At 44.9% G+C, this 25,657-nt stretch overlaps 4 protein-coding genes across 6 annotated transcripts; 2 read left to right on the top strand and 2 right to left on the bottom strand.

The window, feature by feature from the left end:
* The first annotated feature begins 3,238 nt into the window (after window positions 1–3,238).
* Window positions 3,239–7,281, top strand: LOC144091865 (uncharacterized). Of its 2 annotated transcripts, none has more exons than XM_077624528.1 (6): window positions 3,239–3,614; window positions 5,627–5,689; window positions 5,820–5,885; window positions 5,962–6,042; window positions 6,137–6,211; window positions 6,289–7,281. In XM_077624528.1, the coding sequence occupies exons 1-6, from the start codon at window positions 3,609–3,611 to the stop codon at window positions 6,457–6,459; spliced, it is 462 nt and encodes a 153-aa protein (XP_077480654.1). In that variant the 5' UTR covers window positions 3,239–3,608; the 3' UTR covers window positions 6,460–7,281. The 2 variants fall into 2 exon arrangements, with proteins under 2 accessions (XP_077480654.1, XP_077480655.1); XM_077624529.1 differs by lacking the exon at window positions 3,239–3,614 and adding an exon at window positions 5,265–5,329.
* Window positions 6,966–14,469, bottom strand: LOC144091861 (F-box/LRR-repeat protein 7). The gene is made up of 4 exons (XM_077624520.1): window positions 14,107–14,469; window positions 12,575–12,661; window positions 8,757–9,302; window positions 6,966–8,182 (listed from the first exon to the last, which is right to left on the bottom strand). Exons 1-4 carry the CDS (start codon window positions 14,186–14,188, stop codon window positions 7,425–7,427), a joined length of 1,473 nt encoding a protein of 490 aa, XP_077480646.1. The 5' UTR covers window positions 14,189–14,469; the 3' UTR covers window positions 6,966–7,424.
* Window positions 8,710–25,538, top strand: ralaa (v-ral simian leukemia viral oncogene homolog Aa (ras related)). Of its 2 annotated transcripts, XM_077624527.1 has the most exons (6): window positions 8,710–9,322; window positions 16,244–16,534; window positions 20,878–21,059; window positions 21,137–21,345; window positions 22,582–22,756; window positions 22,844–25,538. In XM_077624527.1, exons 3-6 carry the CDS (start codon window positions 20,946–20,948, stop codon window positions 22,964–22,966), a joined length of 621 nt encoding a protein of 206 aa, XP_077480653.1. In that variant the 5' UTR covers window positions 8,710–9,322; window positions 16,244–16,534; window positions 20,878–20,945; the 3' UTR covers window positions 22,967–25,538. The 2 variants fall into 2 exon arrangements, with proteins under 2 accessions (XP_077480653.1, XP_077480650.1); XM_077624524.1 differs by lacking the exons at window positions 8,710–9,322; window positions 16,244–16,534 and adding an exon at window positions 19,423–19,724.
* med1l (mediator complex subunit 1-like) lies at window positions 15,689–19,544 on the bottom strand. Its single transcript, XM_077624931.1, has 15 exons — window positions 18,940–19,544; window positions 18,608–18,683; window positions 18,475–18,529; window positions 18,229–18,355; window positions 18,111–18,139; window positions 17,794–17,865; window positions 17,650–17,724; window positions 17,489–17,565; window positions 17,255–17,429; window positions 16,641–16,753; window positions 16,484–16,557; window positions 16,238–16,409; window positions 16,019–16,108; window positions 15,817–15,919; window positions 15,689–15,755 (listed from the first exon to the last, which is right to left on the bottom strand). Exons 1-15 carry the CDS (start codon window positions 19,021–19,023, stop codon window positions 15,689–15,691), a joined length of 1,389 nt encoding a protein of 462 aa, XP_077481057.1. The 5' UTR covers window positions 19,024–19,544.
* Window positions 25,539–25,657: the final 119 nt, after the last annotated feature.

The raw sequence follows: 25,657 nt of genomic DNA, 5'->3' as shown, positions 1-25,657 counted from the left end.
CAAGTCATGAATACTTTGAATAAATTGCAAATGAGTTTAATTTCCTGCTAGCTCTTTTGTGCTTTTGTCCCTTACCGGGGAGGGTGAATGTGGACGGAGCCACGCTAATAAAAACTGGTACACGGTCTTTTGGTCGCCGGTCTTTTGGTCGCCCGGAAGGTTATTGATAATTACCATTTAAATCGTTGCTCAAATTCCCTAAATACAAACTGTGAACGACTATTTAGGTCATACTTAATGCCCTAGTAATTATTAGGCTAAAGAAAAGCTCCAAATTTCCCGGACTTTTATTGCTTTTTTGTTGGAGAACTTGTTAAGACCCTGACGGACGGACGTCGCTTCTTAAAGGGACAACGCATGTACATACAAACTCTTCTACACTCGCGCGTGGGCTCAGTGAAACTGCTCATGGCCATTGTTGGCTTTTATTCATGCGTAGACCGTCTTGTTTTACCTTGTTTTGTCTTTGGTCGTCGTCTTTTGGTCGCCGGTCTTTTGGTCGCCCGGACCGCGACAACGGGCGACCAAAAGACAGCGACCAATCGACCGCACACGATAAAAACTAGCCAAAGCACGGTTAACGAGGCGACAGACAAGTTCGGCGTGTAGAACCGGGTTGTTACGCACCAAAAAACAATTGAGATTTTAAGGGAAAGCCCTTTGACCCGCAACTCAAACCCAAGTAAATTTCCAAGAGTTTATCACCAGTAAACATCCAAACCGGGACGTCTAACGGATTGGACGTCGCTAACGGCAGCCAATGAAATTCATGCTAGCATCCAACGCAGATAGGATTGCGGTAAAGTTGAACGCTCCTCCCACGCAACGACAAATACGCGCGGTCCTTTTTCCCAACATTTGATCAAAGTGCGCACCGCGGGGTTGAATCCCAATTACATAAGTATGCACGCACGCATTTCAAAAAGTCTTTGCTTTGATTGCGCACCAAGCGAATCCTGGGAGAGCGTGCGGAAGTTTCTTTGAAGCCGTCGATACCTCCCCACCCCGAAAAGTGCACATCAAGTGATTTGATGACGTCGCGCTTGCTTGAATCGATCATTTGGATGTTTTAGAACATGTACGCCTTCCTTAAAGAGGAAGAAAAAGGGGAATACAAATGAACTAGGATTCATTTTGGAAGGGTTGCAGACTTTTTTGGCTTTACCGTTACGATCGCGTGGCTTTTTTGGGGACCCATTTGTGATCACGCGAACGGATCTGGGTCTTTTGAACAAGTGGGCCGTGTTGTCATCGCCGTATCCGATTGCTAATTGTGTTTTTGCGAGTGTGGTTTTTGCGGTTGGCCTCCCGGCAATGACATATTTAACGAGACGGTCGATTGAACGTCGGGTCAATTAGATGTGGGCCGAGCTGTTGCTTTTAGCGCGTCCCGTCCACGTAGTGCGGTGACACCACCATTATACGCGCTGGCTCGCTCGTGTCAATGTGTCGTGGTGAAAAGTGTACGGGAAAATGAAACGTCACCTAAGGGGCGAGCCTGAGGGAGGCGGGGAGGCCGTAGACGGGAAGGGCGGCGCTTCGTCTTCCTCTGGCGCCGGGAAAATGACCGCGCTGACATCATCCTGAAATGTAAAAAGCTTTTTAAAAGAGCGACAAAAAAAGAGTCGCAGAAAAAAAAAAGAGAATGTCAAGGAAAAGCAATGAATGGGAATGTAATGCATTAAATAAACGCCCTCTAGTGGATGCGACAAGCATAGGGGATGACCACCGTGCCTACGAAATTTCGAAAAAACAAATATCAAGTAATAGTAAATATTTTTTTAAATGATAGAGTGTGGTGATGGGTGTGAATGGCTTTAAAGTTGGCTGGAAAGATTTGCAGGATCTTCGTGTACTTATAAACATAATATTGAATGGCATTAGTCACCGAGATGTGCGCCTGCAGTAACAATGGAAAGAATGAGCTACTCATAGATTCAAATTTGTTTTGATCCGGAAGAAAATGTTTGCCATCCTTGAACACTAGACCTCACAGACAGGATTAAAAAAAAATGCTTCACAATGGGGTACGAACATGGAAAATAAAGCCCGTAACCTTCATGAGCGGCGTGCTTCTCCACCCACCTTCAAATATTTTTCATTCAAACCGCGTTTGGATGGCATTCGATAGTTTTTCGTCACGGCTGAGTTTTTTTCAACCTTCATCCACAAATGGAGAAAGAAATCCAAAGGATATTTCAAATATATTTATGATTATTATCGGCATTACTGAAAAAATAATTCTACATTTGTTTCAAAATGACCTCAAGTTTTGACCCCTTGGCTCATGGAGAGGCACTGTTTAAGTGACTACTCCATCTAGTGTTACAGCCGAGAAGTGCAATGTCGACTGAATGGAAGATTCTTGTGCGAGCTGTATTCAACGATGTTTTTATCATTTGTCGCGGACCAACAAAAACTGGGCAGCGGGCTGACAATCCGCAAGACTAGCGTCCCAACTCAGGCTTGCTCAGAAATATGACTCCACCCTCACCCGATATATTTCACAGCATTATTGACCTTGAGTGTCACCTGCGCCAATACACAAAAGGCCACAGAATTGCCATTTTTACTTGTGACACACTTTCAAAAAGACGTCAGAAGGTTAAGGTTTGACCATCCGGCTAAAGGCTACATCGTGCCCGTTATCGAGTTTTTTCCCCGGAGATCCCCCCCCCGTGAGGCGCAAAGACGTCACTGACAGGAACCCCCTCGCGAGGGTGGGTGGAGCCTGTTTGGGACCAGGAAAAAAAGTCACACTTCCAGCAGGATATCGCGCAAACGCGCCCCCCAGTGGCAGGGAGAGGCGCAAAAAGGTGACGTCAAGGCACTACACTATGTGATCATGTTTGAAATAAGACAGTAAAAAAAAGACAGACAGTTGTTACAATTTTCCAAATAATATTAACATCTCATTGGCATGATCTGTTAATAACCGTCAAAACAATACTTTGCGCATTAAATTACACAGATGATGCAAGGTAATTCACTTATCTGTGGTTTAAAAATTGCAAATTCAAACGTTTTCAATGTGAAATTAATCACTACTATTTCACTTACTTTCTTTTAACCGGAATAAGTCCATTTTATCTGGAAAATAAGAAGAGAGTAGGACAAATCTCTTAGTTAAGCATCACTGAAGCATATATTATTATGAGATCAATACCGACGTTGCAGTGCCCCCTAGTGGTTGATGAAAATTGCTTTACGTGTAGAATAGTACTTTGAGGCTAATTCCCCCGCTGGTCTTTTCTTTTTATTGCTTTTTTTTAACAAAAATAAATGTCGGCATACTCACTTGGACGTTGAATTTATTGGCTTCAATTGACGACATTTAATGTTGACACCGCGGGGAAAAGTAATTTTGCTTTCTGGAAATGCTTATACATTCTTAGTACAACACGGAAGACTACTAAGATGCAGACTCACAACCGAAACACGAATCGGTGTCAATATACTCGATACACCAAGAACACTAGAGAGGCGAGTTTGGCGTCGAAGTCTTCTTAATTTGAACGTACATGCCACTCCAACGATGAAGTAAACATATTTCATTCGACTTGGGAGGAAATGACGCCAGACACTGCACGAGGCCTTCGAGATTTGGAATGTTGGTAAGTTTTAGGAATATCACGTAATCATAAAAATAGGGGTTTAAGCCTTGAATAAAAAGATTGACATGCATTTAGTCGATTGTATGACTGCCATGTGAAAGTACAGGATAACAGTGGTGGTGGTGGTGTATGAATAGCGGCCCTTTATAGCATTTAGCTTTAGCATGTGAGAAGGAATATGTCACTTTCCCACCGCGTAGCAAACACGGTAAAATTTGTATTTTCAAGTGAAATATATAGTACTACATAGTTATAGTAAACATGTTTATATTAGAATGTAGTTTATTGCCTACCTCGCGTTTCCTGTCGGCACTTTGGGTTGTTTTGCTCGGGTTGTTATTGTCCTCGAGAGTAGCCAACAAGTTTTTTGAAGTGTTCGCCGACGTACTAAATGTTACAAAATGTCCCAAATGTTCGCTAGATAAACGAATTCAATTCGACTGTCTCGTCCGCTATACAAAAAGCTTTCAAAATACGTCCCTTCTTGCGTTATTTAGCATTAAGGCCGTTAACATTAGCAGGTAGCCGCAACAATAACATTTGACCTGTACCATTTTTTCCCGCCTACCCTCTCCCGCTTAGCCGGAATGTACCAAGTCAACCGCCAAATTTTAACATTAGCACTGTGCAGGTAGCAGCAACGATAACATTTGGCCTGTACCATTTTTTTCCCGCCTACCCTCTCCCGGAATGTGCCAATTTTTAGCCTACTGTAAACAAATCACTCGTGGGATAATAAAAGGCCAATAGAAGTCGCACTATGGTCCGGTGAGGGCACACTTTTCACGTTAAATTGTGTCAAAACTACTAGTGAGGTTGAGACCAAAGCTTGTTATTATTTTTCCGGAAGGTATATATTTGGCCAGGATAGGCCATACATTTCCCCTTTAAATATAGTTTTCGTTTTATTTCAATATACCTTTTTAAGAATCCTTTCAAATTTGAATTTCAATCAATTTTGACTGAGAGGGGCAGTCAAAATGGAATTGACGTCTATTGCCGTCAATGACATAGATTGACCTTATTTTGCTGAGTCCTCCCACTCACCTCTTGTGGCAAAATACAGTACTGCATTGAAAATGATCACCAAAAATTGCCTCGTCAGTGGGGTTGACCACTCTTATTTCTTTTCCTTCTCGCTGCCAGTCATTGGCTCGCCGCGTGTTTCCCCTTGGACGCTTCCCGTCAGCGATGCTGACTCATTTGAACAAAAGATTGCAAAATATGACGCCACTGTCTGATTTTCCCAGCGTGAAGTACGACATGTTCATTCGCAAGATCAATCCGATATGACGTCACTTCTCAAATGTTGAGCAATGATTTTTGTTTTTGCTGGGACTAAAAACCAAGCATTTTATGTCATTGAACGACATTACAAAATAAATAATGAGATTTAAGTTTCCCCGATGTATATTTTTCATATTTTGTACTATAAGTAGCGCCATCAAAGTATTTTCCATTAACTCGAGCAGGTAAAGCCTATTCCTTGTTTGACTCAAAAGAAGGAAAAAACCCTGTGAGGATTATTTTGTTTGTTTAATTGCTGCTTACTCACACTTGGTGCCGTAAAAGTGGTTATGATTTTTAGTTGTTCTTTTTCGTTTCCTTCCTAAGTGGCCTAACTTCGGGCAAGCTTGGGGCGGGGCTAAAGGGGCGGGGCCTCAACTTAAATAGCTATACTGCGCACCACGCAGTCACACAACAAACGCAACATGGTGAGCTTTTTTTCACCTTCATTTTCCTCAGACAATGCTTTGAATTTTGATTTGTTACTTATTCATTTGATAGGAAGAATTCATATCTTATGAATTTGTACGTCTAGATTTATGTTTGCTGCACGTTTTCAAACGATACATCACGGTAGACCCGTAGGCGTCGAGATTTTGGTTGCTAATGTCAAAAGAGGAAGACTGAAAACCTGATGCTTTGATTTCCCTAAAATGTGACCGTTCAGCTTTACGCTGCAACGCTTCCTTTTGGGTTTTTTAAACATTATTTTTTTGTTTTTATAGACCCACGATGACGACGCCAGCGCACGAAAGCACGTTTTCATACTCGAGAGGCAACGGCAAGAGGTGAGAGTTCCCATTTATGGAGATTTTACTCATCTAATTTTAGTTTTTGTTTGGTCCTATTTGAATTTATTACTTATTAAACATAAACATTTAGCATGTATTAATTCAACTGGTTTCTACTTTGTTTCAGCTGATTAGCATCAACCAGAAATGGGCAAAAGAGTACAACAACATGGTGGCCTTCTACCAAAATAAGGTATCTAATACAGCCATTAAACACATGTAGTTATTGTAAAATAACAAAATAATTCATGCTATTTTTGTTTTTCTAGCTTCTAACTCTGCAGGCGTCACTTAAACATCAAGAAAATGCAGAAAAAGAAAGAACATCACAATGTAAACACCTACCTCAGGTAAAACTCTTGATATATTTGTATTTTTTTTTAACCCAAGAGCTCATATTTAGTTTGTTCTGTTGTTAATCGTGAAATTTCTTTTTCCTAATAGGCTCTGGAGGAAAGAATCCATCCGAGAACCCTGGAGGGAAGAGAAACGACCCCGCATGACCTCTGGAGACATCAGGTACGCTTTTGGGATTGCAACGCGGGTAGGCGTGGTTGTTCGCTTGTGCGTGGCTTCATGTGGGTCTCCCGTTCCAGGCCGAGGTGTTCAAGGAGGACTTTGCCAAGGAGCGACGGGACCGCGAGTTACTGCAACGCAAATACGAGGAGCTGCGCCAGAAGCTCACTTCGACCAGTGATGAGTTGCACCACCTGAAATCAAAGGTACTGAATACTCGGTATTACCGTGACAATAGAAAAAATAAATAAACGGGAAGAAAAGCCGTCCCGTGACGAGCTTTTTCTTTAAGGAGAATAATTCTGTAGGCTTGTCAAAGGGAAGGCTGAAATTAAAGAGTAAGTCAGACATTTTGGTCTGATGCAGCCATTTTGATTGAATTTTAAGGGATATATTAGCATATATCAACAAGCCGTTAATTTGCCTTCATCTCACAATTGACTTTTTGTCCTTTAGACCACTTGGACACGCATTCTGCATCCAGTCATCGAGTGCACGTGTAAAAAAGACTGTTAGACGCAGACACTGGCAAGGTGGACTCGGAAATCCTCAAGAGCCGTCTTTTGGTTGGTCATCCGTCAATCGGAAATTCCTTCAGTATTGTTAGGAACGTTTTACGGCGCCCTCTAGCGGCTCTGCACTACAACTGTCGTTTCATTTTCCCTTCTGACGTGAGAAACAACATGTATACTACCTCGTGTTTTTGAACAGAGTATCATATTAATACTCTTCAAAGAAATGAACTAAAAGGGCAACGTTTCAAAAACAAACAACACATTTATTGGCACAAATAGTCCTTGATTGTCACAAGCACACGGCGATTGTCGTACGGAAATTGTCACATAAATAGTCACGTGGGTGTTCAGCCTAAAATGGAATAATTTACAAATGGGCAACATGAGTGAGCCTTAAATCTAGAAAGAAAGTTTGGAGTGGAAAAACAAACCAATTCCATTCCCTTGCTCGTATAAACCAGAAATGATAAAAATGAATAACTGCATAAGAGCCCTTTACTGTTGTGCAATTCTAGGACAATAGAAATGTTGAAAAATAAATACTTGCTTTGGCTTTCAGTTCTTTTGTGTACAAATTTAAGGACCCCCTGTAGACCGCCAAATGCAAACCGCGGTCAAGTCACGTCGATTCCACTTTGGTGGTGCGAAGGCGCTCGACTGTTATGCTAGTCGGCCCAAGTGGGCGGAGTTGGGCCTTGGCGTCAATAGAAGGCGGGGTCGGTGTGCTCGATGACGCACTTGCGGCAATGGCGGCGTACGAAACGCAGCGCGTCGGGCGCCACCTCGCACTCCTGCACGTTGAGCAGCTGCAGCTGGGCGCAGTGGAGCGCCAGCGCGCGCAGGCCACGCCCCGTCACGCTCTCGCAGGCCCGCAGACCCAGGCGGCGCAGGGCGGCGCAGCGGGGCGCCAGCTGCTCCAGCCCGGCGTCGGACACCAGCGGGCACTTGCCCACGTCCAGCGACTTGAGCTTGGGGCATCCGCGCGCCAGATGTCCCAGGCCCTGGTCGGTCAGGCCCTCGCAGCCGCGGGCGTTGAGGTAGCGCAGCTTGGGGCAGTAGCGGGCCACGTAGCGCAGGCCCACGTCGGTCACGCGCGGGCAGTGCGCCACGCTCAGGTAGCGCAGGCGGCCCTCCAGGCGGGCCACCTCGCGAAGGCCGAAGTCGCCCAGCAGCCGGCAGTCGCTCAGGCTCAGCTCGCGCAGGGACGGGCAGCGGGGGGCCAGGTGGCGCAGCGCCTCGTCGCTCAGGCGGGCGCAGCGCCGCAGGTACAGGTGAGTCAGACGCGGGCAGTGGGCGGCGATCACGCGCAGGCCCTCGTCCTCCAGACGGCAGCAGTCGCTCATGTCCAGGTAGCGGAGGGAGGTCTGCAGGGAGGGCGGCAGCGGCGATGGCGGGGGCGGCGGCGACGCCGGCGGGCACCCCTCGGGGCTCAGGCTGATGCAAGTCACCTTGGAGCAACCTGAAAAAAAAATCAGAAATGCCATTGGAAGATTAAAACTGGCATCGGTCAGATTTCAAGTGAATCAAAAATAAATAGAAATTTCTCGAAATGGAAAAAATTTACCACTTTTAAATATACTGTAGCTATAAAAGATATCGCATGCAAAGAAACGTAAATCCTAAAATGAGGCGTACACTTTCAAATGACTCCAACTGTATTTTCTGCAATATGAATTGGAGCTTTTTGCATAGTTTGCCACTCGTATACGTAATTGTTTTACTCTGATAGCCGCGAGAATGTGTTTTGGCTATAAAAAGGGAATATGCTACAACACGGGCCGTCAGGTTTCACAATGTGAATGTGAATTATACTCAAATAGGACTTTATATGGGGAGTAGAATTACAAATTGAAATCAATGTTGAACTAAAAAGTGGAAAAACAGACAGCTTTGCCTTTTAAATCACGTGTCAAAGTGGCGGCTCGGAAATGTTGAAAAAAACAAAAGCTCCGTTAAACTCCGCGTGACCTTAAAATGCCGAGCTAGCTGAAATGTGCCCATTTTTCTTTTCCGACAGACCCGTTTGCGCTCACCCGAGAGGTCCAAGTGCTCCAAGCCGGGGCATCGCGACACCACCTCGAAGACGGCCTGGTCGGAGACGTTGTGGCAGCCGGCCACCTCCAGGCGGCGCAGCTCGGGGCAGCGCTGCGCCAGCACGCGCATGCCGCGGTCGCTGAGTCGCCGGCAGCCGGCCATCGCCACCGTCTCCAGGGCCAGGCAGACGTGGGGCGTGTCCCGGCACAGCCGCTGCGTCAGCGCCCGCAGGGCCCGGTCGGCGTGCAGCTGCTCGCCGGAGAGCCGCAGGGCGCGCCACAGCCGCGGGTCCCACGCCAGCTCGTGCCAACGCCGGCACACGCGGGCGCAGCGGCACAGCTGCTTGCTGGAGAGCCGCGAAAAGATTTCCAGCAGCAGGACGTCCGGCAGCAGCTCCGCCGGCGAGCGGGCCCCGGGGCGGGCGCCCGGCCGGGGCCGTTCCGGCGCCGACGGCGAGCGCCCGTCGACGGACGCCGACGACGACGACGACGAGGACTTGAGGCCGGGGCTCGGCGTTCTCGGAGTGCGCGGGATGGAGTCCAAACCTGGGCGAGAACGGCAACGGGTAAGTTGCAAGCACACACTCGACAAGCGTTTATTATGATTTTTTTTAATATACAATCGTACCTCGTGGTACGACAGCTCGTCATACGACATGCTCGTGGTACGACGAAAATTTCGATCCAATAATTCGCCTGTGATACGATCAAAATTTTTAGATGCTGGTGTTTTTTTAGAGGGTTAGAACAAATTCATTTGTTTTCAATTCATTTCAATGGGAAACGTCCGCTCGAGTGACGAAACGCTCGTCATACGATCTCAGTCTCGGAACGGATTACGATCGTATGTCGAGGTACCACTGTAAAGGGTCATTTTTGGTCAACATCTTATGATTTTTTAAATCATTTTTGGTCAATATCGTAGCAGCTGCTTTTCCCTCGTTCCATCCAGTCCAAACAATTGGGCAAAACGACATTTATTGGCGTCAATGGCGGTAAAACATCATCACTCAATGCTATCTTCCCAAAACAAATAGAAAAAAAATCAAGAAAAGGTCAGCAGGTGACTTCAAAAAATGAGGGCGGAGCTTATTTTGAACACGAATCCCTTCAAAAAAGTGACAAAAAAGACTTGGTCTTAGCCCCACCCACAAAAAAAAACCTCCTAACGGGGGTCCGCTAGCGTGCTATTCGTCGCTACGCTAATTTCTGGTCGCCACGTGAACGATGGATCAAAACGTGGTCGCTAGCGCAGCCCTGGAAATCTCCAAGTGATCATCATTTCTGCTTCAGATGTCACGCACGTGATCGACACGCGAATCTTTGCGCCGTCCAGATGGCGGCGAGCTGCGTTCTAATTGGATCCTCGTGCCGATCCCGTTTGGCTATTAGTGGCCAAGGATTTGGGGGCCTCGCGTGCCCAGCGCGCGTTTCTTTTGTGCTTGTTTTTTTTTTTTTCTTTCCGCCGTCCAAAGCGAAGAGCAGATGTTGGTTGGTTGGTTGGGCTGGATTTCTCGCAGCGCGCCCAACAGATTCCACAGAATTTATTCATGAATGAAGTCAACGTCACATGGTCTTCATCGGGAAATTTGAAAAACATATTTCTATTTCTTCTTTTGGGGGGGCTAGTATTTGAGTGTTGGATATGATGTTCACAGAAGACCCAGATTTATTCGGACATTTCTCTTAAAATTCATGTTTTTTTTTTCAATTGTCATGTCAGTTTTGATGTGTTTACTTCATGTGCAGTCGATTGGTCGCCAGTCGATTGGTCGCCGGTCAATTGGTCGTCGGTCTTTTGGTCGCCCCGACCACGACAACGAGCGACCAATCGACCGGCGACCAATCGACCGGCGACCAATCGACCGGCGACCAATCGACCGGCGACCAATCGACCGGCAACCAAAAGTCTGGCGACCAATCGACCGGCGACCAATCAACCGTGTACCGTTTACTTCCGCACTTTGATTTCTATTGAACTCATTTACAGTATACAGTGACTATTTTCCTTTCATTTCTTCGATTTTTCAAAATGTAAATGGAATAATTGAACGATTTCCCAGTCATTTGTTTTACTCTAAATCACTTCACTAGAAATCTCTTTCTATACTTGTATAATGACAATAAAAGCATTCAATTCAATTGAAGTCATTCGATTAAAGAAAGAATTCATTTCCGAAAAGACGAACTAGCAAATCGAACGGAAATGATGAAATAAAGCGAACAAAACAACAACGAAAGAAACTCGAATAAATAGCCCCCGTAAAGCGTTTAAAAATGTAAATTTCCAGGAAGCGAGGCAGGCATGTTTTAAAAGTCAGGCCAGATCTTTGAAAGCTTTCCGTCGCTCAGGTGACTTGTTCCGCAAACGTCTGCCTGCGCAAGTCATCACAGCCGCTTCTGGAATAGCCATCGAGACGCCCCGCTGGCGTTCTCCGTCAGCGTCCGTCGGACACGCAGCGTGCGACCCGCTCGCCATGCGAACGGACGCCCGCCCGTAGACGGATTGCGCTTAAACAAAGCTACATTCGCGGTGTTAGGAAGCCCCTCGTTATAGTAGGTTCAATCATTTTCTCAACCACTTGGCCTCACGAGGGTCCAGGGGGTGCTTGAGCCTATCCCAGCTGATTTTGGGCACTAGGCGGGGCACATTCCGAACGGGTGGTCAGCCAATCGCGGCGCACAATGAGACAAATGACCAACTACACGTGGTCGGAGACAATTTAGCATACAATTAGCTTAGCGTGCATGTTTTTGGGATGCGGGAGCTAAAGCGGAGTACCCGGAGAAAAACCTACGCAGGCCCAGGGAGAACATGCGAACATGCAACAGCCCCGACTAGGCTACGCCGCGGCGGCTACGTCTTGTAATTAGCTTAACGCGCGTTCGCCTCAACGGAGTTTACGAGCGGGATACATATCCAGGCTTTTTACGGTACCGCTAGAAACCGCCGCCGGGTTGTAATTAGGCGGGAGCTAAGTGCTAGCGTGTCATTACCGCCGCCCCGGAGACGGAGATTTCGCCGCCGCCGTCCAGCAAATTTAGCGGGAACGGACCAGACGTGCCTCGCAAAGACAATAGTCGACAAATCTAAGAATATCATCTTTTATTTTTATATTTTCCAGAACATATTTAAAAAAAAAAATAGATCAGGTTTATGTGGGGGGGCAGGAGGAATAATAATGAAAATAATTCAATGATAAAATGTAAATAATAGTACTAAGACGTGTAAAAACAATCAGTGCATTTTGAGTGTTGTCTTGGCGGCTAGCAAATTCTAGCACCCCCACCTGGCTCCGCCCCCTCCTCTCTTTCTTTCTTCCTTCCTTCCTTCCTTCCTTCCTTTTTCTCCGGCTTCTTTTACAACAACCGCAAACAAAGTCCTTGTGCTCCTTTCTTCACCCTCCGCTGCTCGTTCAGCAACTCAGGGCTGTCCAAACCGCTGCCTGTTTTTTATTACGCCAGCAACAAGTGATGAAAACACGACTACGGCCCGTATAAGAAGCTTCAATTCAGCCTACTTTTCCGCTCGAATGCTAAACGGCGACACTCCCGTCGCTAGCGACGACCGCTCGACGCACGCGGTCCATCGTAGTTAGCGTCATTGGCGCGATGGCGACGACGGTCCCTTTTTTTTCCGAGTCTGCGGAATGTATGAGGCCGTTTGCGAGAAATTCCTGCGAGTTGGCGTTTGGAGGGTCATCTGAGGAACGTTTTTCCCAAAATAGGCAGCGGGAAACGTGGATGAGAAAAAGGGGAAGAAGAAGAAGGGGAAGGGTGGGGGGTTGGGGGGCTAAATGAGCAACAGATGCTCGTACCTTCTTCGCTGGGAGTCGCATTCTTGGGAACGTCGCCGCTCGGCGTGCCGGAACTCAGGTCGGATGAGATGCTGGAGCTCCCCTTGCCTAAAAATTTGGATGCTTGGTTTAATAAAAACAGACAATGTTTTGATATTCCCGATCGGCGACCTTAAAGTTACATTTGTATTTTTTTTTTAAAGAGCTAAGGCAGAGCTGTCAGACTCGGGTTGGTTGGTGGGCCGCGTTAACGTCAACTCCATTTCTTGTGGGCCGGACCATTTTAGATATAATATTTAGATTTTTTTTTTAAAGACCTTAATATTCAGTTTTTTATAGATCTAAAACAATGTTTATTTTAGCTTTTTTTATATATATTTTTAGATTTTACAAAATGATTTTTGAACTAAAAACACAGAAAAAATGGATTTAAAAAAGACAATGATTGATTTAAAAGGGGGAAAATCAGGAAATTGAATATACATCTATACTTAATACTTAATTTGATCCTAAAACAGAAAGTCGGCACTCATCATTGACTTTCCCGGGCCACACAAAATGATGCGGCGGGCCAGATTTGGCCCCCGGGCCGCCACTTGGACACGGGAGCTAAGGGGATTTAGAAAAAAATGATATAGTCCAATTGATTCATGTGTTTTTATGGATTTGGTTGAAACCAATTTCAAAGACAAAAAAGCAATCCGTCAAAACAAAACAAAAAAGTACTGTTTTTTTGGATGATTGGCGTCCAATCGTGTGTCGTCCAACCATCCTTTTGTCGTTATTTTAAATGAGTTTATCCCTAGTGGATGTCCAATCCATTGGACGCTTTGACAGTGATCAAGAAATATTTTCCCGGCCTCCCGCTTCAAATGAATTGGACGTCCGGCAATAAGTTGATGTTGCGCACCGTTATTTTGTTTTCTCGGGAGTTATTGGCTTAGGGACGTCATTTGTCCCGAGGCGGGCGGATTTAGGGGAATGACGCCGTTCCAAATCTCCAGACGATAACGCAGAGGCCGAGTGGTCACAGCGAGAAATGCTATCCGAAACGCCCCCCTAAAAAGTCATTTCACCCTGGATTTGGAGCGCATTCCATTGGGGTGAAGCACTTTGCTTCCTCTTATCTACAAGATAAACTGGAAGGCGTCAAATTGGAGCGGCGGATCGTTTTCAGTCTTCTACCAGAAAAATCATTTCAAAATTCACCTTTTTGTTGTTATGGGATTTTTTGTTATTATTTTTTTCAGATGGGCCTGAATATTCTGTCTTTATTTTGGGAGTTTGTTGTCCAAAAACTTGGAATGGAGTTACACAAGTATAGCATTTTTTGACAATTCTTTTTACAATCCATTTTTTGCGGGGGGAGGGCACACGCATTGTTTCTGTAACTCGTTTGTTTTCCTGCACGTCCCCCAGCCTGTCGTAACTTTTCATTTGAATGGAGAAAGTTCTCCGCGACCTCTCGTTTCCGCCCACGCAAGTGGATTAAGAGCTTATTAAAATGGCAAATTGGTTCCCTTGCCTGCCTGGTCAAGTTTTGCAAGACTCACCCTCGCTTCCGTAGAGTTTTCCGTTGTTGGCACCCATTTGAGAGGACACATAGTCCAGCGGACCAAAAGTCCAAATGCTCATCCAGATGTGTCCAAAAGTTAGGCCTCTCTTCCTCCTTCTTGTCCTCCTCTTTCTCCTTCGTCTTCTTCCTGATCCAGCGGTGCGTCTGCTCTACATCCTCCTGTCTCTTCTCTTCTCCTGACCTCTGTCTCTCTCTCTCTCTCTCTCTCCCACTCTCTCTCTTTCTCTCTCGCTCGCTCACTTTCGTCTTTTCCACGCATGCGCACACGAGCGGAAAAGCAAAAAAAGGGAGCGGAGTCGCCCTAAATGGCAAGCAGCTGTCGCCGTCCTCCTCCTAGATGCACTCATATACAAAGCTAGATGTCTGGAGCTCGCCCTGGTGGCCATTTTGAGGCGGAGCCATTCGCTGACGACGTCGCTATTGTCAATGGAGTCTCGAACTTCTTGAACTGTTGCTTTTATGCAGGAATTTGGATTCGGATTTCATTCAAAATGTAAGACTATTGCCGTCAATGCTATGCAATGAGTTAAATACTAAAAACGAAACTTTAGAGTACATATAGTAGTCACATAGCCTAATAGTGATTGCATACCTTTAAGCGTTTAAAAAAATACGGGTATTTACTGTATATTTAACATCTATTTTTTCCCAAAAAGTTAAAACTCAAACCATTTGTAAATCTATCAGCGAGTTAAGAGTATTTTAGTGGCGAAAATCCCCCCCTTTACGTCCGCTCCAATGCAGAAATCCTCTGAAGCAAGATGGCCGCCAGTTACTTACACCGTCAATTCCCCCTGTAGGCATCTTTCCTTTTTTGGAGGGATTTCTGTGGTCCGCCTGAGTGCGCGTGCGCGCGTCTTACAAAAGGCGCACGAGTTGGCCTTCCTCACGATTTAAAGAGACAGTAGCACAGCGACGTGCTACCGGGAAATCTGCTCGAACAATGGGCGGACGTCGTAATAACGTGTGGTTTGGGAGTGCTCATTTGCATACAAAAGGGAATACAAATATGTAGTGTCTTTTAAAAGGTTCCAGGCAATTGAACTGAATGCTTATTGTCATTATAATGTTTTAAAGCTTCACCACTAAGTGCAAATACAACAACAAACAAACCAGACAAATAAACATGTAATAAATGTCAATTTAGGCTTGGTGGTGGCAACTCGTGGCCTGTCATGTTCAACAAGAGACATCCAATCTTTTTAAAGCGGCACACGTCCCAGTCAAAACAAATTGAAGAGCCAAGAGACCGAAACCAAAATTCCTCTGCCGGCATTTGCTGGAAAAGATCGGAGTCGCTGCTTTAACCGCACGTTTTGGAACGTTTCTAAAAATAGACGTCGCACAGGTCATCGGATACCTCGCCACTTGCCAACTGCGCAATTCACGGCTTTTAAACGCTCCCCAAATCTTCTCAATCGCACCCAACTGAGCTCAGAATTCGGTTTTGGCAGAGACAGAATATCACGGCAAGTCCACGCTAGTCATCTTTATTGAGGGGCCGAAATAATAACGTTAACAATCACGCAGTCTTCTCCGTTGTGGCTCGGCTTGCGGGGTCAAAGGTCAGCAGGAGGGCTCAACTTTCCGTACAAGGCTCGGAGGGCCAGGGGGATTGATGCGCACCTATCGGGGAAGATCACTTGAGTCCGAGTTTTGCGCCCTCGTTCACCCCGTAGACGATTACCGCTTGATGACGCCGCTCAGGTATTCCTCCAAGATGGCCGCATCCGTCCCCAGTCCGTATAGTCTGCACGTGATCTGGTTTGCATCTGGAAGGCTCACCAGTACTGTAAAAAACAAGAATATTTGTTTAAATGTTTTTTGTTTTTTTTTAAAGGACGCCGCTACAGTAGTTTTAGCGAAAGAAAAGATGAAAATCGTCTCACAAACAGCCAAGGAATCCCTTTTGGGTGGCTGGAAAGTCACCGAAAAGCTAACGTCCGTCTCCGGACGTACTTCGAAAGCTTGCTCCTCATCTGAAACGGAAGCAAATGTCCTCCTGGAATTTACATTTGGAAAATATAGGTCCAAAAGCCTCGAGGACGGGAAAGTCAAGGCAAGTACAAACGGAAAAATGGGAAATTAACTGGACTATGTTCTCCTACTTGCAGTTTTGTGGGCGCAGCTCCTCAACAAGGCGTTGATGGCGCACTGGTGCCGCAGAACCTCCAGCAGGCGCGGCACGTGGGCGGCGGTCCCGAAAGGCACGGCTTCCGTCGGCGTCCCCGTGCCAGCCGGCGCTCTCCACGCCTCTCCGGGAAAGACGGAATCGCGCGCCTGCACCCCGGCATAAAACCGCCCCGTCGTTTTCCCAGACTCAGAAACTATGGAGCACGCTAGTCTTTCCGTACCGCATCCGAGCAGCCTCTCCACAGAAGATGAGGAAGTGGCGTCCACTGCAGGTCAGTGTCTCTTACTACAACCTCTGGTCAAGAAAACGCAGACGTTAAAAACACTCGTGCGTCGTTAAAATGAGGGTTCATATTCAATATTTTCACTGGTTTTGACCTGTAATCTGGTGGATCTTGTGGGAAAAAAACTTGCTCAGGGGCAACGGCGGCTGCAAGCGAAGCACAAAGTAGGCGGGAAACTCTTGGGTGGGCGGCTCCAGCATGGGAAAACTGACCAGGAAAAACACCCCGGGTAAGAATAAAATGGATTGGTCGTCCGTTCCCGCCAATGGCAACCAATGAAACTTAAAAGTGATTTAAATCCCAGCTAACTACGGGACACCCGATCTTAGTCAGGGTTAGGCAAGCATGTAGGAGGAAAGCGGAGTACCCGGAGAAAACCCATGCGAGCCCGTGGAGAACATGCACTGGAAATGATATCGAAATTGTGACACGAGTTTTGTCAGTTTTTGTCCAACTTTACAACGTCTTTTTGAGTCTGTATCCGTTTTTGCTACTGCAACCAAGATGGCGCCGTTCAAGTGGCAGCCGGTGGCGTTTTGTGTTTTTGCTGCTTTTCTGTCTTAATGATTTGATTTGGTGATTCTTAATGTTCCCATTTACTTTGATTTGCTTTGTACTTTGTGCTTTTGCTTTGTTGTTCTGTCTAATCACCCTCTTGCTACTGTCACAATCCTTATCCTTATCCAATCCAATGAAATCCACCGTTACCCTTGCGGGTCCATTTGTAGAGGCAACTGGACCACCGAGGCCACTTGGAGTTTTTGGCTCAGGTGACTGGGGGCCACGGTCACCCGGACGCACATTTGATGTCCGTCTGCCAAATGGCCGCCTCCGTTCTCTTCACCAATCGGGACAGAGTCCAAATGGATGGTCAAAGGACAATCTGAAGGAAAAAATAATTCATATGCAAACAATTTCAGTCCGTTATATATTGCGCGTCACCTGATTTTTCGGCCTCCAAGCGACCGAGCAAGCCGTCGTTAACGGCGTCCGTTGTCTGCTCGCCGTCTCCTCCCACCCTGAAAGCATTTTTTTGAAATATCTGTTGAGAGGGAAGGAATATAGCAAGTTTTGTTTACATTTAATTGGGGGAGGGGGCGTACCTGGGCAAATGGGACATGGCTCGCAAGTCTTTCCAGACATGTTGCAGAGCTGCGAATAGCTTCAATTTGGTCTCACTAAAAACAAAACTAAAAGATGAGTCAGACAGCAAGTATTTGATGACTAAATACTGCAAATACGAGCACCTTTCTCCAGGGATGTTGTACAGGCTGACGACATCTTGGAGTTTAGTGGAGAACTCTGCAAAGTTTTTGGACCTGTTGTGGGTAGGGTAGACCAAGCACGTCACAATTGTTCGCGGGCTCCCCCTGTCGGTAGGCCTAAGTACATGTCCACTGTATTCAACGTTGGAATTTCACCTAAAAAAAAAAGCATTTTAAAACGTTTTACCAATGCTATGCCGAAGCAGAAGCTTCAAAATGAGTGTTATTTTAGTATTTATTTATTTTTTTAAATTATTGGACTTTTTGAAAGCATTTTAATGAAGTCAATTATGGCCTACCTGAGAGGCTGCAGGAGGGAATCACTACTCTGAAAGATATTTTTTTTTCCCACCATATCGTTAAAGATGAGCTCAAAAGAAAGACAGCATTTACAAAGGATGCGCGGCCAGAACACACATCTGGGTCTCTTCCGTGCGGCGCCACCTTGACCCCCTCCACGCTACCGCACGGCAGCAGCGTCACCTCCAGGTAGAACAGCTCGGCCGTCAGGTAGCACGTGGCCTCGGTGAAGTGGAAACCCAGTCTGCCATTTGACAGAAAAAAAAAGGACTGACTGAATGTCAATGCTTTGTTTCGAACCTACGTTCGTTGGGCCAATGAGACAAGAAGGTACACACACCAGAAATGGCGTTGTCTAGTTACCCGTGTTGTCGGGCAGTGAGCTCCAAACGAGATCTAGTGACGTTCATAGAAGACCCTGTGTTGTTGTTTTTTTAGGGTGGGGAACATTAGCCATGTTTACCCAACGCTCTCCATTCAGATCTCTTTTGTTTACCGTTAAACACCTGTTGGAGCCTTTCGAGAGCTCCAACGATCGGCTGACAGGGTTTGCCGGCATCTCGGGGTTTGTCCTACGACCAGATGGACGGGAAGGGTGGGGGAGAGACGGCAGACAAACAACAATGGAACATCGACGTGACAAAGGAATCCTTGTGTAAACACGCTTTGTTCCTTTTCGTGACAACTGTACAGTTACCGCCAGGAAATTCAGGTTGGAACTGAATCCAATGGGATGCATGTGAGGCCACACATGACCTCACTGTCTAAAGTTCTAAACAATCGGTTAGCATGCCGTCCAAGTCATTCCCAGCTTTTCAAATCACTTACCATGCATCTTCTCACGAGCTGGAAAGTCTCATTCCATTTTTTTGTTGCATACTTTGAATGCAGATGCAATAAAATGGAGTTCATTGCTCAGTGAAATTTCTTTTAATTCCAATGTCAAAAGAACATCTGATGCACTTGATCTTTTTTCCTGGTTGGGGTTAGTTCAAATGTTCAGGCTTTTAAAGGGCATGAACCAATTAGAACTGAATATTGCATTTTAATAGGAAAAAACGCAAAACAATACAATTTGAACCTGTAATAATTATACTGAGATGACGAAACCTGCAGGAAAATGTGATCATTCGGGTTCAAATGTGTTCCCTTTTGATTTCAAAATAAATTCTCTGTCAACTAAAAAGTTATACTTAACGAATGTTTCTGGCGCAAAATGGCCGACGAGTGATGACCTCGTCTCGATGGGCTCAGAGCGGTGCTCAGACATCTAGTATTAACTACATGCTGTCTATGGGGAGGAGGCTTACCAAGTCGGAAATAGTCGAGTGTTGCCGAAAGCTACTCGGGCTCCCTCGTCTCTCTCTCTCGGGAGACTGGGCGGAGGCTCACCGAGCCGGAAAAAGCCGATTAAAGCCGAGTATTACCGAGTTGAGCCCAGCCCGCTGCCCGCCTGTCACATCCCTGCTGCTAACTGCTCGAGCTACCTGCTGGAATTAGCCATGAGCTAACGAGCGGCTCGCTAGAAAGTCTCCTTTTTTTCGTTTCCCCACACACATTTCAGCACTCGCCCGAGTCTGAACCGACGCGGAATCTTTGGCCGTTTCCGGGAGGTAATGTTCCATCTCTCGCCGAGTGCTGCGTGCTTAGCATGACATCGTTGACTTGTGACTAGCCTCTGTTTAGCCCGCTGTTTAAATGCCCGCCCGCCCTGGTGGCCGCCTCCGCCGTCGCCATCGGTGCCGGGCGGACACCGAGGAACCGGACGAACATCTGTTGCTGGCTAGCATTTCCTCATTGCCTTTTTCCCCCTTTCCAAACGGTCTCTTTTTTATTTTTCATCCTTACAGTAAGGCTGAGATTGAGCATTTGATTCGATATCCCCCCTGCCGTACATCAAGCCAATACTCTACTTTTTAAACATTTCCCCCTAAATGGTCCTTGTTTTTTTTAGCCGTAGTGCATAATACTGGAGATCCCTCTTATTTTACGCCTATTCTATATTTCTTTTGACGTCTCAGATGACTGATATCGAGCGAGTTTTCATGTGATAATAATAAAACACCTGTCACGGAAATGGCTCATCTTACTAGTGTAGTACATGACGTCACATTTACTGTATTATAAGAATAACAGAACTAACGTAATGGTTTCACAAGGCGACTGGTGCTTATCTTTCTTTAGTTTCGCCTAGTTGGCAGATTCGTGTTGGCTGAAATCACGTGTTTCAACCACTATCCTCCTAAATTAGGGGAAGGGAACTTATGGCTCGGGAGCCATATGTGGCTCTTTCCATAGGTGCATATGGCTCTCCACAAACCTGTGAGGTAAAATATGGAAATCACTGGTGAGAGAGCTGAGTCCCGAACGCACTAATATGAGCGTCACTGTGGCGTTGACACTACCTCTACCACCACTTTAATCATAATTTTGTGTTTTATTACTCTTCTGCATGCATGATCTCATTGATACTGATTTATTAGCAACAGCATAACAATGTTGTCAAAAGAATTCAGAAACTTTTTGTACTTTAAAAGTGGTGAAATGACAAAAAAAACACACTTCATGTATTTTTACTTTTCAATTCTGAGAATGGCTCTCAAGAAATAACATTAGAAAATATGAATTGTTTATGGCTCTCTCTGTCAAAAAGGTTCCCGACCCCTGTCCTAAATGATCGCATCTCATTACCATTGGTGACAGTATTCTCTTTTGCATTGATGGAATAAAGAGTGAATATTCTTTCTCATTGTGTTTGTTTTATAGATTTAAAGCTTGAGTGCCGTTAATCTAAGCAGACTTGGTTTGAAATCCCCATCTGTGAACACGGAGCCATGGCTGCTGCTAAACCCAAAGGGCAAAATTCTTTAGCCCTCCACAAAGTCATCATGGTGGGCAGCGGCGGCGTGGGCAAGTCGGCCCTCACGCTGCAGTTCATGTACGACGAGGTGAGCCAATCGGGCGGCGGCGTCTTCGCGTCCCCCCGGTGGAGACAAAAAAAGACTTCTCATTATTTTTGCCTTAGTTCGTAGAAGACTACGAGCCCACCAAAGCGGACAGCTACAGGAAGAAGGTGGTCCTGGACGGCGAGGAGGTCCAGATCGACATCCTGGACACGGCCGGGCAGGAGGACTACGCCGCCATCCGCGACAACTATTTCCGCAGCGGCGAGGGCTTTCTTTGCGTCTTCTCCATCACCGAACTCGAGTCCTTTGCCGCCACTGTCGATTTCAGGTGCGTTTTTTGCTTTGAAAATTCTTGGCAGCCAATCAAATTAGGCCAATGTTTGTCCCGCTGCGACTTCAAACTTTTTTTTTAATGATTTGAGTTTGGTTTGCATTTAAAAAAATGGTCAATCTATTTTAAGACCAAAAAAATGACATTAAAAACAGGTAATATTCAGTTTTAGGTATTTCTTTTAGAAAAGGCAAAATATGGAACATTTCCAAAAGTAGCTCCTCCTACATTTTTGCTAATGTGATCTGAGTTCATGCCAAAAAGTCACCCATAAATGCCCTAACACAGGGGTGTCAGACTCGGGTTGGTTCACGGGCCGCGTTAATGTCAACTCGATTTTATGTGGGCCATTTTAGATATAATATTTAGAATTTTTTTATATAAATGGATTAAAAGAACTGGATGAAAAGCCCGGAATATTCTGTTTTTTATAGATCTAAAACAATGTTTATTTTAGCTTTTTTTTCTATATTTTTAGATTTTACAAAATGATTTTTGAACTAAAAACACAGAAAAAATGGATTAAAAAATGACAATTATTGATTTAAAAGGGGGAAAATCAGGAAATTGAATATACATCTATACTCTTCATTTGAATTTGATCCTAAAACAAAAAGTCGGCACTCATAATTGACTTTCCCGGGCCGCACAAAATGATGTGGTGGGCCAGATTTGGCCCCCGGGCCGCCACTTTGACACCTGTGATCTAGATCAAGGGTGTCAGACTCGGGTTGGTTCGCGGGCCGCTTTAACGTCAACTTGATTTCATGTGGGCCGGACCATTTTAGATATAATATTTAGATATTTTTTATTTTTATAAATGGATTAAAAGAACTGGATTAAAATCCCTGAATATTCAGTTTTTTTATAGATCTAAAACAATGTTTATTTTAGCTTTTTTAAAATATATTTTTAGATTTTACAAAATGATTTTTGAACTAAAAACACAGAAAAAATTGATTAAAAAATGACAATTATTGATTTAAAAGGGGGGAAATCAGGAAATGTAATATACATCTATACTCTTCATTTTAATTTGATCCTAAAACAGAAAGTCAGCACTCATCATTTACTTTTCCGGGCCACACAAAATGATGCGGCGGGCCAGATTTGGCCCTGGTGCCGCCACTTGGACACATGTGCCCTAACATCAACAATAAATGATCCAAACAATGCCGCAATGCTCCAAAATGAACAGTATTTATGTGTATTTGATTTTTTTTGGTCTCCCAGAGAGCAAATCCTGCGAGTGAAGGAGGACGAGAACGTGCCTTTCCTCCTGGTGGGCAACAAGTCGGACCTGGACGACCGGCGGCAGTTGAGCGCCGACGATGCCAAGGCCCGCGCCGAGCAGTGGGGGGTCTGCTACGTGGAGACCTCGGCCAAAACCCGGGCCAACGTGGACAAGGTCCGTTCCGTCAAAGCCACCCACCCCAAAATGTCCGGCTTTTTGCTTTTTTCCCCACCGTGGTCTCCTCTCTCCCTCCCTCGCCAGGTCTTCTTCGATCTGATGCGCGAAATCCGGGCCAGGAAGATGGAGGACAGCAAAGAGAAGAACGGCAAGAAGAAAAGCAAAAGTTTGGCTAAGCGTATTCGGGAAAGGTGTTGTATTTTATAGTGGCCCCACCCACCACACAAAAACTCAACAACAAAAAAACAAAGCCAGAGAGCTGCTCGTGTACATACGCTACATTTCTCAGACCTTTTTATTTCAATCCCACGTTCCCCTTTATTCTTTGGACCTCCCAAAAAGCTCCATACGCTCCAAAACACTCTCCGCCTGTTTTAAATGAAGTCAAAATAGGCTCAAGTGAAGGAAAAATAGTACGTAAAGATGATTGAAAAGAGGTAGTGAGTGGGAAATAATACGCAAAAGGCTAAAAAAAAATCCAGATTGAATTGAAATCCTGCCAGGAAAATGGTCATCATGAACTAACTATATGTTAATATTTGATCTCGTGAAAAGCAGATGCTTTGACGTTGACCAAAATGAATAATACATATTTTAGAAATCGGTGGAGAAACAAGCAATTCATTTAATGGGGACCTTGCCCCTACCAAGATGGCTGCCACCGAGCCAACGCACCAGTCGTTGATGACTTTATTTTTGACAGCGTCTTTTAGGAGATGACGACTAACTCATTCCCTGCCTTTGACACCGATAAACGTCCAATCCATTTGGACTGGGAGAGCTGGCAGCGGTCGTTGGCGCCCTTTTAATGAATTCCGCACCAAAAAACACTAACGTGCCCAATTTTCCCTGCCGGAATCATTTCAAATCACAAATTTTTGCACTTCCTAGTTCTATCATTTCACCCATTTTTTCTTTGTTTTTTTAAATTATTATGAATTCTTCTATATTGTTCTTGTGACAAAGTCATTTTTTTGGGGCTTGAACAGGCTAGCATCATCTCTGCGCTAGCATCACAATGTTGCCGCTAAGCTAATTGGACCAAAACGTGTCAAAATCGAGGAAACTGCAAATTGGATCACAACCCGCACAAAAGTGGTTCCTCGTCGCTGCTAAGTGAGCCATGGAAAATCCCCTATTTCAATTAAAAAGTGCCAGATGGATTGAAAAGCACCAAAGAAATGCGCTAGCTAGCTAGCTACCACACGCAAAGTGCCCACTTTTCAATGTAAAAGACTTCCACAAAAGTTAAAGCCCGCCAAAACAAATCAATTCATGTTTCTTGGCAAGATTTCAGATTTTTGTTGAAAGCGGTTTTTTTTCTCTATTACCAAACCCCTGTAAAAAAAATAAAAAATAAAATTGTCAGTACTTTACTGGCATCTAATTTCAAAACTAGATTAAAAACTACATTTCTGACAGTCCAATTTTCACTAATTTAGCCTTTTTTTAAAAAAAAAAAGTCATGATTTTTTTATTTAGTGGGTGAATCTAGTTAAATAACACAAAAAGGTCTGAAGCCCAAGCTAACATTGAGTTTCTTATAATAGTAATGTAAGAAAAGATGAGCTTAGCATCCCAGTTGTCGTGCATAAATGACTAAATCTCCCCAAGCTACTCCTTCCTTCCCTTTCTTTTCGATCGACTGAGCCACCGCTTTTATTTTGTTGATCCCGTTTATCACCACGCTCCCTTCCTGGAGTCTATGCAACAAGAAAACCGGCGTATTTTCAAAACACGCGCTTCCCGTTTTTTTTTTTTGGGGCCATCCACGTTTTAAATCCTCCTTTTACGCCACTGGCGTCAGGAAAATTGCAAAAGAACGCCCGCGGTTTGTATTTATGGAAAAGCACATCTCGCAGAGAGTTTGAGGAAGCTAACGCGTTAGCAGGCGTGCCAGAACGACCAACATATATCTATTTTTTTTTTAATTTAAGGGCTCATTTCCAGCACATGACGGCCCGAAATCGACTTTTTTCAAGTGTGAGATTTAAACCGTGTATCTGCATCGTCGGTGTGCTCTCATTGCTAAACTACTACTACTGCTAATAGAAAAAAAATAAAAATAAATAACCAGTGTAGTGCTTAAGGCTTAACTTTAACAAAAAATTAAAACATAAATTAAAAAAAAAAAGCAATGACGTGCCGTGAGTTTTTTTCCTGTATCGCCCCCTACCCAAGATGGCTGCCATTGAGGCATGTCAGCCGCCATTTTTCATTTTGTTTCTTTTTAGGACATGATGGTTAACTTGTTCACTGCCATTGACAGCGATCAACGTCCAATGTATTTGAAATGGAAAGATTGCTATCAACTGATCACGTTTCAGTGCCGTTGGCGTTGCTAGACGTCCAATCCATTTGGACAGGGAGGAATGGCAGGGAATGGATTGGACGTCGACTGGTGATCCGCTCCTTTAAATTCACAAGGCAAAGGTGATTGGTCACCACGCGATTGGACATTTATCATCGTCAATGGCGCCGAGCGTGCCGACCAAGCCAATTTTTTTTTGTCTTTTTATATTATTGCTATAGAAAATGTACTATTTAGAATATGTCAATGTTGGGTTGGGTGATGGGGCATGTTTGAAACGCTACCTTCATGTTTACTTGATTTTTTGGGGGTTGTAAACATAACCACTAATGTAGCCTAAAGCTGTTTGAGTGCAAGAGGTGATGCTTACATTTCAATTTTAGTGTGTGTGGGTGTGTGTGGATGTGTGTGTGAGTGTGTATACGCGCGTGTGTCTATGGAAATGGAAAATAAAGGTGATATGACTAATGAGTGGCTGGTTAACTATATTCCATTTATTAGCCTAATAAAGGCAACATTAGAATTACTTGAAAAGCAATAAAGCTAAAAAGAAGAAAATCCTTAAATGATTGAAAAAAACATGAAAG

The sequence above is a fragment of the Stigmatopora argus genome, chromosome 17 (assembly GCF_051989625.1).
Source record: "Stigmatopora argus isolate UIUO_Sarg chromosome 17, RoL_Sarg_1.0, whole genome shotgun sequence".
Taxonomy (NCBI): domain Eukaryota; kingdom Metazoa; phylum Chordata; class Actinopteri; order Syngnathiformes; family Syngnathidae; genus Stigmatopora; species Stigmatopora argus.
Note: the sequence above shows the minus strand (reverse complement) of the source record. Positions and strands in the feature narration are given on the sequence as shown.

What these genes read in the sequence shown, in the direction of transcription:
- LOC144091865 (XM_077624528.1), top strand. An exon ending in AATGTAAACACCTACCTCAG is followed by an intron (nt 6,043 to 6,136) that starts GTAAAACTCTTG and finishes TTTTCCTAATAG; the next exon opens with GCTCTGGAGGAAAGAATCCA. An exon ending in ATGACCTCTGGAGACATCAG is followed by an intron (nt 6,212 to 6,288) that starts GTACGCTTTTGG and finishes CTCCCGTTCCAG; the next exon opens with GCCGAGGTGTTCAAGGAGGA.
- LOC144091861 (XM_077624520.1), bottom strand. Translation starts at nt 14,188, where the DNA reads ATGAGCATTTGGACTTTTGGTCCGCTGGACTATGTGTCCTCTCAAATG. An exon ending in AAAACTCTACGGAAGCGAGG is followed by an intron (nt 12,662 to 14,106) that starts GTGAGTCTTGCA and finishes CCAAATTTTTAG; the next exon opens with GCAAGGGGAGCTCCAGCATC. An exon ending in GGAGCACTTGGACCTCTCGG is followed by an intron (nt 8,183 to 8,756) that starts GTGAGCGCAAAC and finishes TTTTTTTTTCAG; the next exon opens with GTTGCTCCAAGGTGACTTGC.
- med1l (XM_077624931.1), bottom strand. Translation starts at nt 19,023, where the DNA reads ATGAACTCCATTTTATTGCATCTGCATTCAAAGTATGCAACAAAAAAA. An exon ending in GCTCCAACAGGTGTTTAACG is followed by an intron (nt 18,530 to 18,607) that starts GTAAACAAAAGA and finishes ACAACAACACAG; the next exon opens with GGTCTTCTATGAACGTCACT. An exon ending in CAAGATCCACCAGATTACAG is followed by an intron (nt 16,558 to 16,640) that starts GTCAAAACCAGT and finishes TTTCTTGACCAG; the next exon opens with AGGTTGTAGTAAGAGACACT.
- ralaa (XM_077624527.1), top strand. Translation starts at nt 20,946, where the DNA reads ATGGCTGCTGCTAAACCCAAAGGGCAAAATTCTTTAGCCCTCCACAAA. An exon ending in GCCGCCACTGTCGATTTCAG is followed by an intron (nt 21,346 to 22,581) that starts GTGCGTTTTTTG and finishes TTGGTCTCCCAG; the next exon opens with AGAGCAAATCCTGCGAGTGA. An exon ending in CCCGGGCCAACGTGGACAAG is followed by an intron (nt 22,757 to 22,843) that starts GTCCGTTCCGTC and finishes CTCCCTCGCCAG; the next exon opens with GTCTTCTTCGATCTGATGCG.